At 45.7% G+C, this 14,989-nt stretch overlaps 1 protein-coding gene across 1 annotated transcript in view; it reads left to right on the forward strand.

Annotated features, from left to right (window-relative positions):
- The window catches only part of LOC146174299 (multidrug resistance-associated protein 1-like), a 40,955-nt gene that overhangs the window by 15,596 nt on the left and 10,370 nt on the right, over positions 1-14,989 (forward strand). Inside the window, exons 6-9 of the mRNA XM_084585372.1 lie at positions 1,886-2,109; positions 2,852-2,972; positions 4,703-4,932; positions 6,462-6,597. Of these exons, the coding sequence (XP_084441498.1) occupies positions 1,886-2,109; positions 2,852-2,972; positions 4,703-4,932; positions 6,462-6,597 (711 nt within the window). The remainder of the gene's footprint in view (positions 1-1,885; positions 2,110-2,851; positions 2,973-4,702; positions 4,933-6,461; positions 6,598-14,989) is intronic.

A 14,989-nucleotide genomic window follows, 5' to 3' on the forward strand; every position in this document is an offset into this window, starting at 1 on the left:
CCTCCTTTGATGATCCTGCCTTCTTGAGCAGTCTCTTGATGATCTGTACGACTTTCTCCGCGAGTCCATTTGATTTCCGATAATAGGAGCTGGAAACTACATCCTCGAAATCAAAGATCACTGTGAAGCCTTTAAATTCCTTGGCTGTGAATTGGGGACCTCCACCAGAACAGAGCTCGTTGGGGATGCCGTAACTTGCAAACATGCGAGACAATGTGTTTATGACCTCTCTAGTAGTACCGTGAAACTCCTTAACATCTGGATAGTTAGAGTAGGCATCGTACACGTCTAGGGAATGCTCCCCGTATGTTCGCAAAAGTCAGCTCCCCCCTGTACCAAGGGCGACGGGGTGTGTCACGAAGTAGCAGAAGTTCAGCAGGTTGTTTATATTACACGGTCATCTTCTATTATGGTCATCGTCTTCTTTACAATATGCATGTATTTGGTCGGTTGGGCCCCGCCCTGCAATTTCCTGTATGTCATCTGCCATTCTGGGCCAGTACATGAGACTGTGCGCTCGTTATTTGCGCTTCGCTATGCCTAGATGCTCACGATGTATCCGACAAAGCATTTCCTTCGAATGTCGGAGGGAATAGTAGCATTGGTACCTTTCAACAGTGCTCTTTGCACCAGTGACAATTCAATAGCGTATTTTTCCACTCTCTGTATATAGGCTCCGACACCTGCAGGTTTGTCATAACTTGCTGCCGTTCAAGGTCCCTACCTGCGCAATCTTTCAGTTTGTACATTGTTCTCCTGCTCACTAGATCCTCCAAAGTACTTATGGCGTGTACTTCCAAATCCTCTGAGAAGCTATCGGGCAAGCTTTGCCTTTGAGTTTCGAAAGGGTGTCAGCAATAACCAGTTTTCTCCCTGGAACGAACAGCGACAAGTAGTCATATTTCAGCAGCCGCAGTAACAGCCTTTGAAGCCGAGGAGGTACGTCCCCGAGCCATTTTTTTGGAGACAAATATCAACGGGCTGTGACCAGTCTTTATCCCAATTTTTTGACCCATAACAAACTCATTAAACTTCTCGCAACCAAACACTATTTCAAGGGCTTCATTTTCAATCTGTGCGTACCTGCGCTCAGTTTCTGTCGACACCCTTGAAGCATAGCCTACAGACCACCCCTCGGTTCCGTGCTGCTGAAAAAGTGCTGCACCCTATGCAAAGGCGACTGCGCAGTGGATAGCTTTGTAGGTAGAGATGGAGCAAAAATATTAAGTACAGAAGCTTGCGTCAGCATTTTGTTTAGACTTGCCCACTCGATGTCCTGTGCTTTTCTCCATTCGAGAATAGAATCCTCGCCCAATTGATACCGAAGTGATTCTGTCTGATTTTCAAAGTTTAGGAAAGTACTTGTAGAAATAGTTGACTGCATCAAATAGCCTTTGGACGTCTTTTTTTGGTGTCTGGTCTCTGGCAATGGGCTATGCACTCTACCAGTTCTGGGTTTTGTTTGATGTTTTGCTCATGTATTCTGTCTCCAAGGAAGTCTATCTGTTTCGTGCCAAACTTGCATAAGTCCGAAATAAATGTGAGGCCGTGTTTACTGGCCGTATTCAAAAATTTGTAAAGTTCTTCCTGGTGCTATTCTCATGAGGCGCCCCAGACCAAAATTTCGTCGATGTAGATGCGTACGCAAGGTAGCCCATCGAAAATTTCAGTCATTGTTCTTTGGAGAATGTCTGGAACCGATGCACTGCCAAAGGGTAGCCTTAAGAACCAGTAACGACCAAATGGGCTGCTAGATGTGCAAATTCGCGAAGACGTTCTGTCAAGGAGGATTTGGTGGAATCTGCTGTTGGCATCAAGCGTGCTGAAATACTTTGCTCCCGCAAGTTCGCTTTCAATCTCCTCTCTTTATGATGCATGCTTTCAGGGCAAGGTTGCGTACGTGGCCCAGCAGGCGTGGATCCAGAATGCCACTGTACGGCAAAACATTCTCCTGAAGCGTCAGCACCACTCTTGCTTCTACGAGCGCGTGGTGCAGTCCTGTCAGCTGAAGACCGACCTGGCCGAGCTGCCAGCCGGAGATCTGACCGAGGTGGGACTCCGGGGCGTCAATCTCAGCGGAGGACAGAAGCAGCGCATCAACCTTGCCCGGTGAGGCGCGAATGGTGGCGCGGAAGCCCCGCCGAGAAGCCCGCGTAATGCAGACAGACGTAAAACAGTTCTTCCAGAGCCGCAAACAATCCAAACTAGAACTCAATGACAAAAGCATGAGTTGGCGCTTAGAAACTTGCTAAGAACCTCAGCGAAGAAAACTATGGGACACAGAACGTATGCACATAAGCATGTAAGGATAGCTTGGAATAAACTGGTTCTCACATTCAGAGGTTTACTGAGTAATGAAGCTAGTGACGTTCAAATTGTTGTGTCTTCAGGTTTTATGCCCCTTATGTGCGATACAGTTTCTCACGAATGCCATTCAAACGATCCCGTATCCATTCTTTGAGCGACATAATTTCAAAGTCACTTACAGTCACTTTCGCTTGCAGGCGCTTCTGATTACGCATCCTGCGTTGAAATCAGTAATCTCGTCAATTATCCTAATGATATAAAGTTATTGTATCTATTTGATTACTTACGCATTCTGAATAGTGTCGGCCGCTTGATTTATTACATGGTTTCGAACTGTACAAGAGTGTCAAGCGAATACGATGAGCCACAATGTTTCGTGCTTAACTGTTCCGTCTATGGCTAGACGAACGTGAGAGAGTACACGGCGCTGGTCTGTTGTTTTGTAGACCTTTTGAACGTGACCGAATAGTCTTGTTTATACCGTGTACTTCTTGTTTTCTTTGTTCGGCCGTCGGCACAACTGGTCTACCCATTGCAACTGCAGGGCCGTGTACCAGAACGCTGACCTCTACATCATGGATGATCCGCTGAGCGCCGTCGACGCCCAGGTCGGCTCAGCGCTTTTTCACGGCGTCATAGGACCAAGGGGGCTGCTCAGGAAAAAGGTGCCAAATATTGCATAGTACAGATACTTCATTTTGTACATTATCTTCTTTTTTCCCTTGCCAAATAAGTATCGTGCCTTATGTGGTGCCTGCATCATCGGCGAATGGGGAGTTAATTTTGACGTGCTGAGATTTTTATTCCCCGACGCTTAGTAGAAGCATACAATAAAAATATTTATGTAAGCAAACCACGAGTACGGTTAGCGTGAATTAGTGGTAACTAAATATTCAGCTATTGAACAGGCAGATGAAATGCTGAATAAAATTGCACGTTTACATCATGGGCAGTATTGAGGCACAAAGAAGCAAGATAAACCGTAAAACATACCAGAGCTGCTCTATGGCACCACAACTGGGATCTGGTAAAGGAAATCAAATAGTTGATCAGTGAATAAATCGATGCTGGTAGCGTTATTTTTTTTTTCAACCCACGATAAGCGTATCTGACCAAAGGGTCTTTTGCCCTTCAGCCGGTATCATACTGAGAAACACAATTTTAATAGGCAGCAACTAGGAGGGAGTGGATAATATTTAAAAAATGCACTATCGAAATGGCATCATGACTGCGGGTTCATTTACGAAGTTCCTTCTGAGGCTGTCTTGTTCAAAGCTGAGACAAGTTTAGAAATAAAAGTCTGACTATGAATATTTGTTGTTCAATTTTGGGCCAATTTCGTAAATATTTAAGTTTCTGTTTGTTAAATATTGTTAAAAGGAGTCATAATTCACACTTGTTATCGTTAGGCTTATCGTTATCGTCAGCCTCTACGTGTGCCTTTTTAGTGCATTGGCCAGTGCTAGAAATAAGACTCAGTATAATTTTTTTCGAGCATATTTTCTTTTCACCATGATATTTCACACCACTTAACTCAAAACGATGCACGAGGGCTGTGCCCACCATAAGGAATGACGGTGTGTCACCTTTAAAACACTGTGCCGAGTTGAAACCGCTATCACATTGACGCCACTTTGCTCGCCTAACCTTATTCCATAAAACGTGTCATCATTCCACCCTCTATGATGACTTCTTTTTCCTGCCCGAGCAATCTTGCCGAACTGTGATTCCTGTATCATTGTAAAACGTATAACTTGCCGCTGATACCTTAAATCAAGATATTTCATTCCGTGAACAAAATAATTTTATTTATTGTGGTTGATAGTGCTTAAACACACAAATAGAGGTGAGGACACAGTAAGGACGACGACACAGGCGCTTAATCTGTGTGTATGTGTGATTTCAGTTATATGTTGTCGGATCAGTTTGTGGAATTTCTTTAATTAATTACTCCATTTTTCACGTGCTGGCGGCTTAAAAATGACTTGCCTATTTTGTTTTTACCTTTTTTTTTTTTTCATTGCGAGTCTATAGTTTTGTTTTTTAATTTTTCATTTCTCATGTTATTTTTTGTTGCCACAAACGTCAAAAATCACCGCTATTCAGTGCTTGTTTTGGGTATATAAGCAGTGTATCGGCGGTTTTGGAATAAAGCTGAAGTTCAGCGACTTTGTCGTCGTCTTTTCCGCTTTATGTTCACTGTCCGTGTGTTTAAGCACAGTCAACCATAATGTATCAACACCAACTAGCCCGAAAGCTTGCCCTAGTGAGACCGTCGAGCCTCCTCTGAGCTCCCACCCCCTCCCTCCCCTAGGTAATTCCTCACGAGAGGGCGTTTAGGTGTACTGGAAATAAATAAATAAAAATAAGCACGCCTCTCGTTCTCACGGTGCAGACTCGTGTGCTGGCCACGAACACTCTGTCGGTGCTCCCACACACGAACATGGTGGTCGTCCTACAAGAAGGTCGAGTCAAGGAGGTGCACCGGGCACCGTATGCCCCCCGGCTGTTCGATAATGCTCTGTCCTTCAATGCACTTCGCTGGACATCCACGGCGTGCCAGCTCCTGGGGACCGCGGACGCGGGCGCGTCACGGCAGCACCCGAGGACTGTGCACGACGAGAAGTGAGAGCCTGCATCTACTTTTGCCTTCTTCATTACAGGGCGTTCACAACCGCGATGCTTCTTTTTTTAAAATAAAACACTGCAGAATGAAAAGAATAGGAAACGTGGCAGCTCTTTTGAGTTTTACATTAAAATATATAATCATTTTAAGGTCGTGCGACGAATGCATTTTGTGGAGCCACTACATCTCACATATTAGTAATTTATGCTGTCCCAGATTACGAGTTATACACTCTCGAAAATAAGCCACGTAAGTCTTGCTTAGAACCACGATGGAAACCGGCCATGCGAGTAAACCGCGACCAGTGGATAGGAAATTCTATTATATTTAAATGCTTACATGTAGTACAACTGCCAACCTTTTCTATTACCAGTATCCAGTCTACATCTAGGGTCCCAACTGGTACTTATTCGTAACACTAGCTGCTCTATTGTTCTATCTTTCAGTTTCCTAACGCAACTAATATACCTCTTTTACATTAATGCAGACAGCATAATTAACCATGAAGCTGCATAATGATTAAATACTCTTAACAAATTATTCAGTTCTCACATATGTAACGACCATCTGCAATTCAAACAGTGCACTTTGTATGCCTTATTTTGAAAATCGTTACTATTTTATGCTTGACTGAGTAGTTAGGGTATTCTCCTCCAGAAGCTGAGGGCATGAGACACACTCTTAACCTCAGGAGTTTTTTTTTTATGGAGCTAAAACTCCAGTGCGCGCAAACGAGCCAAAGCAAACATGTTCTTAAAGGTTAACAATAGGTAGAAGTCGGGAAAGTCTATTTTCGCTGTTACAACCTTCAATAGAAAAATGTAGTAGCGACATAGAATGTAAGCGTTTCTATACCGACGAGAGCTAAGCTTACGGTGATGTGTATTAGGCCCACTATGCGCGTTTCTAGTTTTCATGAGCACGGACTTCAAACAGCTCAATCGTTTTTGCTTGCTTAGAAACTATGGTACACCACCTCTATTTCTTCCCGTCAGGCATCCATTTTTGATTAACTACCTACAAATTCGCCAAAATGAATAAATCAGTAAATCTCACCAATCCCCGCCGTGGCAGGTCAATGGAATAGGCGCTCAACTGCGGAACCCAAAGACGCGAGATCAAATTCCGGCCGTGGCGGCCGCTGTTCGATGGAGGCGAAATGCAATGCAGCCGTGTACTGTGCTCTCTCAGTGGTTAAAGGAACCCAGGTTGGTCGGCATTTTCAGGGCCCTCCACTAAGGCGTCCCTATTAGCATGGGTCGGTTTTGGCCGTTAAACTCTACAAACCAATCCTAAACGTTATATTACAATAAAAACTAATTGCTTATTACCATCCTACAAATAACAGCCATTCGGTTACAAAGGCAAGATATTGAGCTTTTCCATAAACATTGTAGTTGATGAAAATTTGTCCTGGTCGGCTGTATTTCAAAATAGAGGTTAATGTAGTGCATTCGTAGTTCAGCAATATAATGCGTAAACAGAGAGCTATGAATGGGCTTTATTCAACGAACGCTCTTCGCCACAGATCGTACGACATCACGTCGGGCGACATGTCGTCTCTGTCGGTGACCATGGCCAAGAGACCGAACCCTCAATGCACTCGGCCTGGTTACACCAAGCCTGGTCAGCTAGTTGAGGACGAAGGGTTCCATATCGGCAAGGTAGGTCGCGAAAAGCGTGCTTTGTGACGCCTTTGACCGACAATATCTGAGTTGATATGGTGAGAAGATTTTTTGCTGTTTGAGCAGAAAGTAAACAAAATAAGCGGGTATGAACTCTGCTTAAACCGATTATTACGTGCGAAAGCACTGTTTGTTGTTGTTCTTTGTTATATTGTAAAGCTTAGAAAGGGCCATTAGAAAAGTGGATAAACAAACAAACAAAAAAGAATTGTGCTGCCATATCAGAGGGAAAATAACAGCAAAATAATATGATTATTGATTAATAAAAATTGCTATGCGCTGAAGGATACTAGCTGCTTCCGCTGAACAACGAGAAATACACCATGTTATACTTGATTATCAGAAATATAGAATTCCGGAAAAGCTGGCGGAGGAAGTAAAGATGGAAGAATCAAGTAAAGATTTTCGTTCTGAATTACTCTCGGAAAAAGACTGTATTTGAATGTCAATGCGATTAACTTGTGGCTGCATGTATCGACTGTTGATATATCTGGAGCTTGGATCTGGCGATATTACGTAGTATTCCAATTAATTTCATCCTGGTGATAAATAATTAGAAATATTAGTTTCAATCGAACTTGGAGCGCAGTTTTAAAATGGTGAGGTTTCCACGACTGCATATATAGTTCCACTGCGAAATACATACTCCGGTACTAATTAACAATCAGTCCTAGAACTGTGTGCAACTTACGAGGATTAGATGCTGTATGTGAGTTCCTACTATCCTTGCCTATTCAATAACCGGTCTTACTAGTCATTTATTTGCGAGGCTTTGAACTTCAGGAATCCACTACACAAACTTCGCCTAAGGCATCTGCACAACATATTTATGTGAGCGCTCCCCATGAGGTCTGAAATAACAGTAAACGTAAATATTTTTGGTGTCATCCTTTTTAATTCAAGTTCCCGAAGGCAGCATTTAAAAATCAGGATCATCATCTTCCTCGCTATGATCATGTAAACTGATCTTACTGGATTGATATTCATTTACCACACGTCATACTATTTAGTATTTTTTTTGCAAATTGGAGTTAAGGTCATACTGATGCTTAGATATTAAATTCGTTTATATTAGACGAAGTCATCTGCGAATGACCTTAGAGGAATGGATATATTAGTGGGCAAGTAATTAATAAATAACATAAATGAAAGAACCCGTGCACTGCTTTGAGGTACTCCTGAAAAAAAAAACGGCTTGTAACGTTACCTAGTTTAACATATTTCGGCATACAGTTGACGTGAATGAAGGCATGATGTAAACCATTTATTGATATGTTGAACCTAGGTACAAAAATATTGACGGGGTGTGTGTAAAATTTTGTTCAACAAAACGTTTGTGTATTAGGATTTTAAAACAATCCCTTTTTTTCCAATTATAGTTAATGAAAGGCTGGCACAGACTTTGGCAAAGTGTGCCTCCCCCAAAATGAAAATTGGTTGGTTTGAGGAATAGTAAGGCACTCTGTTTCAGGTCTTGGCTGACATAGGTTTCACAATTAGCGCATATGCCATCCACTTGAATGCTTTTCAAAAACTAGCCTCCAACGTGACTAATAGATGGATGCGAAGAGGTAAGACATCAACTTGAACGCTGCACAAACAAGGGTTGCGTGGCGATTTCGATGAAAACTCACCTGATATTTTTGGAATCTGCATGTTGTCACTTTCTACGGATACGGATGCCACGTATGAGGCAAGTAAGGCTTTCGCCTTAAAGAACGCTGATCGCTAAGGGGAAATTAATAGATTCCAGGCGTAGAAAGGGATGGTTCAGCGTATGCCGACGGATAAGACTGGGAAGTTTGTAGGGTTAGAATGGTCGCAACTTCTTTTTGCAGCAGCGTTCAGGTTGTGGTTATGCCATCTCGCTTCCTCATTTATCATTCTTGTGCTAGTCAAGCTGGAGACAAGCTTGTGATAGCGACTTGAACCCACACCGTATGTACAGGGCCGTTGACGGCGATGCTGGACACGCGCGGAGGTCGTCTTTAAATTGAGAGTACAGTTTGCTCCACCACGGCCGCTTCTAGAAACAAAGTTGCGAAGCGAACAGAGAATTGGAGATGTTGCATAGCATATGCTGTCATTTTGATCTGATGCGCAGTCCGGTGGGGTGCAGTGACGCTTCGAAGAGATCGGCCACGCGCTCGTGTGCTCACAATAAGATTTGGCGACCCTGTACTTCCGTTTGCATGCCTTTGTTTGCAAGTGTTGTTCACCGAGATTTGAGACGGATACTTCATCTGCCTTTGGCAAAAAATATTCTTAAGAAAACATAATGTAACACTCTTGTCTCTATGTAACACAACCTTTCTGAGCCCAAGAAATGGTGCACACGAAATAGGCGGCATTTCCATTCCCACTCCCTTCTTCCTCGTCCAACTACCCCGGAGTTCCTGATCTTCATTATTCATATGGACTGTAACATTTGCCCCCTTTCGCAAACGATGCCCTCCGGGCGAGTCGGGTGATCTCACGAGAGTGGCACTTCTTCAGACGAGCGACAAGTGTAACTTCAATTTTTGCCGAACGTCGTCCACTGGCTGTAAGGCGTGTAATCCGGTAGTTAAGTTCGCCGAGTCGTCCTAAGATCGCGTATGGTCCAGTGTAGCGTGCCAGCATTTTCTCGTGTAAGCCGCGCTTTCTCATTGGTTTCCAAAGCCAGACTAGGTCACCGGGGAAGTAGATGATCTGGCGATGGTGGTCGTCATAGCGAGCTGTCGATCGTTCGTGTGTTGCCATAGTCCTCAGTCGGGCTGTTCGCCGCGCTTCTTCGGCCAAGCAAAGGGTTTCGGCTAAGCACGGGTCGTCTTCAGTGGAAAATGGGAGGATTGTGTCGAGGGTGTGTCGAGGAGAGCGGGCGTACAGGAGAAAGAATGGACTGTATCCTGTGGTCTCATGCCTGGCAGTGTTGAAGGCATATGTGATGAACGGAAGAAATCAGATGCATATAAACGGAGAAGTTCTTCAATTACATCGGCAGTAAACTGGCGACCTCTGTCACTAACTACAATTCCCGGGAGACCATGTCGCAAGATTACTGAATGCAGCATAAACAGGGAAACTTGGTATACTGTAGCGGCGGGAATAGCGGCTGTCTCACAGTAACGAGTAAGATGGTCCACATATACAACAATCCAACGATTGCTCTTTTGAGACTGAAAAAGGATCCAAAAGGTCGACTCCGACTATCTCAAAAGGAGCCTTGGGCGGCGCTATAGGGTGAAGCATTCCGGGTGCAGCACCAGTAGGACCTTTGTGACTCTGGCACTGAGGACAGCTGGCAACATATTGGTCAATCGTGTGGCGCATCTGTGGCCAGTAGAATCGCTCCTGAGTGCGGTACAAAGTTCTCGAAGATCCCAGGTGTCCCGAGGCTGAATCATCATGCATGACGCATAAAATAGAAAGACAGAGGCTTTCAGGTACTACCAGAAGGAACCGATGGCCAGTGTCTGAGTAATGTTCTTGTATAGCAGCCCATCACGGAGGCAAAACTTGCTGTTCGAGGCTGGGTCGTGAGCAGCATTCAAGGACGGCACCAGGTGCTGGTTGCTGTGTTTCTCTGTTCGAAAGGTGTGAGTATCAGGAAATCTCGGACATAAAGCAGCGACGTAGTGGTCGAAGTTGTTCGCGTCGTGTGGCAAGTGGCAACCGAGAGAGGCAGTTCGCATCTGCGTGCCGTCGGCCACTTTTGTATGAAATGCTGTAGTCGTATTCTTGCAAGCGAAGCGCCCAGCGGGCCAGGTGACCAGACTGGTCACGGAGATAGAGTAGCCAGCATAGGGAATGGTGATCGGGTACTACTACGAAATGCCGCCCGTACAGGTAAGCAAGTCTGACTGGCGTAAGCAATCACATGTTCACTCTCATCATAGCGCTGAACGAGGACAGCACCGAGGCCTATGCCACTTGCGTCCGTATGTACTTCAGTGGGAACTGAAGGGTTGAAGTGCCGTAAGATAGGATGTGATGTTAGGAGGAACTTCAGTTGTCGGAAAGATGAGTCGTATTCAGATGTCCACTGGAATGGAGCGCCTTTATGTAGTTAGCACGTGAGCGGGTAAGCGACATCTGCAAAACGAGTGATGAAGCGTCGGAAATATGAGCGAAGGCCAAGAAAACTGCGTAGCTCCTTCACATTCTGAGGTTGCTGAAACGCGGCAACAGCTACGGTCTTCTCAGAATCAGGCCGGACGCCGTCACCATTGACGAGGGGACCAAGCACCAATGCCTGTCGCTCACCAAAACGACCCTTCTTTGAATTCAAAACAAGTTCAGCTTGGCGCAAGCAGTCCGGCACGAGGACTAGGCGGTCGTTGTGGTCTTTGAATGTCCGGCCAAAGATGACTACGTCGTCCAGATAGCACATACAGATCTCCCATTTCAGACCACATAGTATAGAATCCATGAAGCTTTCAAATGTTGCAGGCGCATTGCACAAGCCGAAAGGCATAACATTAAATTCAAACAGTCCATTGGGAGTGATGAAGGCCGTCATCTCTTGCCGGGTGCATTGGGATTTCCCAGTATCCTGACCGCAGGTCGACAGATGAAAAGTATGATAAAGAGTACAAGCAGTCAATGGCGTCATCAATGCTGGGAAGCAGGTAGACATCCTTTTTTGTGACTGAATTCAAGCGGCGGTAATACACATAATCGCCATCGGCCATCTTTCTTGCGCACGAGAATTACTGGAGCCGCCCAGGGACTGCACTATTCTAGAATGACACCCTGCCCCAACATTTCACGTACTTGCTCAATGATGACCTTGCGCTCGGAAGGCGCCACACGATACTGTTTTTGGCAAATTGGATGTGCATAACCGGTGTCAATTCGATGATTGGTGCGAGACCCGGGAAAGGAGCATGAACTGATGGGCTTCGAGAAGTCAAAAACGGATGAATACTTCGACAGCAGATCTTCCAAAGCATTACGCTCTGTGGCGTTGAAATAACTACTAATCATACCACGCAGTTGAGCATTCACTTGGGATGGTGCGACATTCCGCTGAGGGGCGTTCGTAACCAAAGCCACTGATATTGGCATGTCTGAACTGTAAGAGGCAAGTTTCATTACAGCTACAAAAAAACTGCCTGCGTGGAGCAATTATTAGTCCACAATTGCATGCAGCATTTGGTTACCGACACCAAACAATAAGGAACCAGGAGAGATTTCTTCGCGCAGTTCGAATAGTTAGGTATCACGGTCGCATCAAATGTTCCGATCGCACGACGAGTACACGAAGCCAGAATGTACTGCATAGACATCGGAAGCACAACAGTATTGTCGCACACGCACAGCACATCTTCACAAACAAGAGGTTCCTCGAAGACCTCTGGCGGTAGGCAGCCATCAACACTGATCTCGCCCGTGCGGCAGTCTACGGTTGCACCACACATGCGCAGAAAATCTATTCCAAGAATTACATCATTGTGGAGTGGGTAGCACGGCGAATTCCGCAGAAAACACGGTTCCTCCAAGACACACTTGGCACTGCACACTCCAATGGGATACAACAAATCGCCACTAACACTATGAAAATTTCACACCTGTCCCAAGGAAACATTACTTTTGGTCCCAGCAAGTTTTTAAATGTTAAACTCACAATCGATATTGTCGAACCAGTGTCCATTAAGGCCATTGCAGAAATACCGTCAACAGACACACAGATCTTATTTTTGAGCATAGTCACGTAAGGAGGTGTTTCTGCGAATAGTGAGCTTTCACCGGCGGCCTCACCTCCACCGGCCGCGGCGCCTGTTTTTCGGAGGAGGGGACTGGGAACGACGCCGCGGGGATGGCTAGCGGCGGGGACGAAAAACGGGCGGTAAAGACAGACTCCGGTCGGAAGCCGGGGAATGGTTGCGTAGACCACCGGGCTGAAACTGGCCGTGTGGAGGAGACGACCAGTACCGACGGGAGTCATCTGGGTGATCACTGGTCGGGTCTGGATACGTTGGTCGGTCATACCTCGATGGTTGATGACGGCGGCATTGTCTTGAAATATGTCTCGAGATGCCACACCGGTAACAGAAAGGAGTAGGCCGAAGAAGGGGTCGGTCCTGAAATCATTCGATGTCACGCTGTTGATAAAAGCTGCGTGATCACGCTGATCTGTGAACCGGTGTGCTCGCCTAAGTCTTCCCGGCCGAAGGTCGAAGAAACAGAACTTGCGAAATGTTGCCGCGAGCCTTCTTCGAATGCGTCAGGATGTGCTGCGATTGCAGATTGTAAGCAGGTTCACACGGAGAAGATTGGCGGTAGGACATTGGTGACATGTGCCGTCAGCGGGAATCGAGCCGGAGTAACTCTTCGCGAATGCTATGCCGGATAGTTGAAGTAAGGTCCGGAGGAAAATGCTCGCCAACGCTGGCGACGGTTGTTACATTGGCAAGCCTTCCAAACTTAGGAATTACTCGACGGGTCTTTAGTGTTTCGCAGTACGGATGTGACGGAGGACCGCGGAGACAGTCGAGATATTATCTTTGGCGATGAGGAAGTTGTAGACATCAGCTGCGATGCCCTTCAAAAGATGTCCACCTTTGTCCTCCTCGGACATGCGAGAATCGCTGGTCCTGCACAATTTGGGGACCGCTTCGGTATAGGTAGTGCAGGTCTCGCCAGGTAGTTGGGCACGATGGGCGCGTGTCTGCCCGGCCTGTTCCTTGCGCGCTGATGAATCGCCGAAACACTGTTTAAGTTCGGTGACAAAGCGCTCCCATGTCGTCAGCGTGTCTTCATGGTTTTCAATCGAGAGAAGGGCGGTGTCGTTCAAGAAGAAAACGACGTTGTCGAGCTGAGTGGCGAAGTCCCAGCGGTTGTAACGGCTTACCCGTTGGTAGTGGCGGAGCCAGTCGTCGACGTCCTCTCCCGCTGCGCTAGCGAAAGGACGAGGCTCTCGGTAAGGCTGAATAGACCCGAACTCGCCTGATTTGAAGTGGCAAGAAGCACTGGGCTAGGCTTAGTCGGTGGCGGCATTGTAACGATCCGTGGCGGGAGCCCAGCAAGACGGCGGCTACGACGAGGCTCCAGGGGTGCGTTGATGGCGAAATGACGTGGGATCGAAACCGCACTCTCCACCAAAAATGTAACGCTCTTGTCTATATGTAACACAACCTTTCTGAGCCCATGAAATGATGCACACGAAATAGGCGGCACTTCCACTCCCACTCCCTTCTTCTTCGTCCAACTATTCCCGAGTTCCTCATCTTAATTATTCATATGAACTGTAACCATATATAAAAAAGTTCGCAGAAGGAATATGCAGTGCTAAAGGCGCTATCATATTCAATTTTGAAGAGAAGCTTAAAAGTCCTCGTGAATATTTTTTATTCCAGTGCTTACATTCAACATTCAGAGTTCCGCTTTGCCATAGGCTGTTGCCTGCAATACAAGAATTTTCAAGGCGGACTGCTTTGTGAATTACGATAGCACGATTCCACGAACTACTGAGATTCCGCAGCTCCTTCTGACAGTTATTCGTTTCTTAGTTTTCTACACCTACCCTTCTTGTGACCTGTTTTAGCAAGCAAGCCCTTTCCGCGTTACGTGCCTTGATGTCGCACCGCCACTTGCTTTCGAGAAGCACTGCAAAATTTAAAAAGCAGTATCCAAATATCTGTCATGTCTGTGTGCTTGAGCGACTTCCTGTTCGCAACCTAGTGTCAAATAGCGGCACACAGAATTGCACAACAAATTAACCCATGCAAACGCTAAAGAGCGCACATACTACATAATACGCAGTGTCATCTCGAAGTGGCACACTCCAGCACAAATAAAAGAAGCAGGATCTGCCTTCAAGCTGAAAGAAGAAAGATAGGAGATTGTCAAAATGTGCCCAAAGTGTAACAGGGAAGCACCAGTCCTGGCTTCAGCATTGAAGCAAGCGAAAAATAAAAGCGTTCTTAATTATGATAAAGGCGTGCGCATTTTATTAGCGTTGATCTGGTGAGCAGCTCATACTCGGCTAATTTAGGTGAAGAGCCAATTTAAAGTGCCTCTCAACAATTTCTGATGAGACAATAAAAACCTTAAGGTGCAATGGCGCATATAAAATTCTGAACACGTGCTTGCCGATGCACTACGTCTTAGTGCATATCAGTGAAAATACTAAATTCATAGTCGGGTATTGTCTATTGGCTGCCACTGTTTGTCGTGGTATGTGTACAGTGGTTAAACAAAATGTAAGCAAACAAAATTTATGTAAGCAGAAAGAGTCCATGCGGCTTAAGAATAAGAAAATAAAGCATGCACAAAAGTTTAGTGCCTAGCAAGCCTAGGCGGATTTACCGTTCTTGTGTTACTTCCTCGGCACCGTTCGATATTGGCTTGAGTTTATGGTACTGTATTTTTAAATGCCTCATTGCGA

This window comes from Amblyomma maculatum, chromosome 11 (genome assembly GCF_055883805.1).
Source record: "Amblyomma maculatum isolate TAMU_Amacu chromosome 11, ASM5588380v1, whole genome shotgun sequence".
NCBI classification, from domain to species: domain Eukaryota; kingdom Metazoa; phylum Arthropoda; class Arachnida; order Ixodida; family Ixodidae; genus Amblyomma; species Amblyomma maculatum.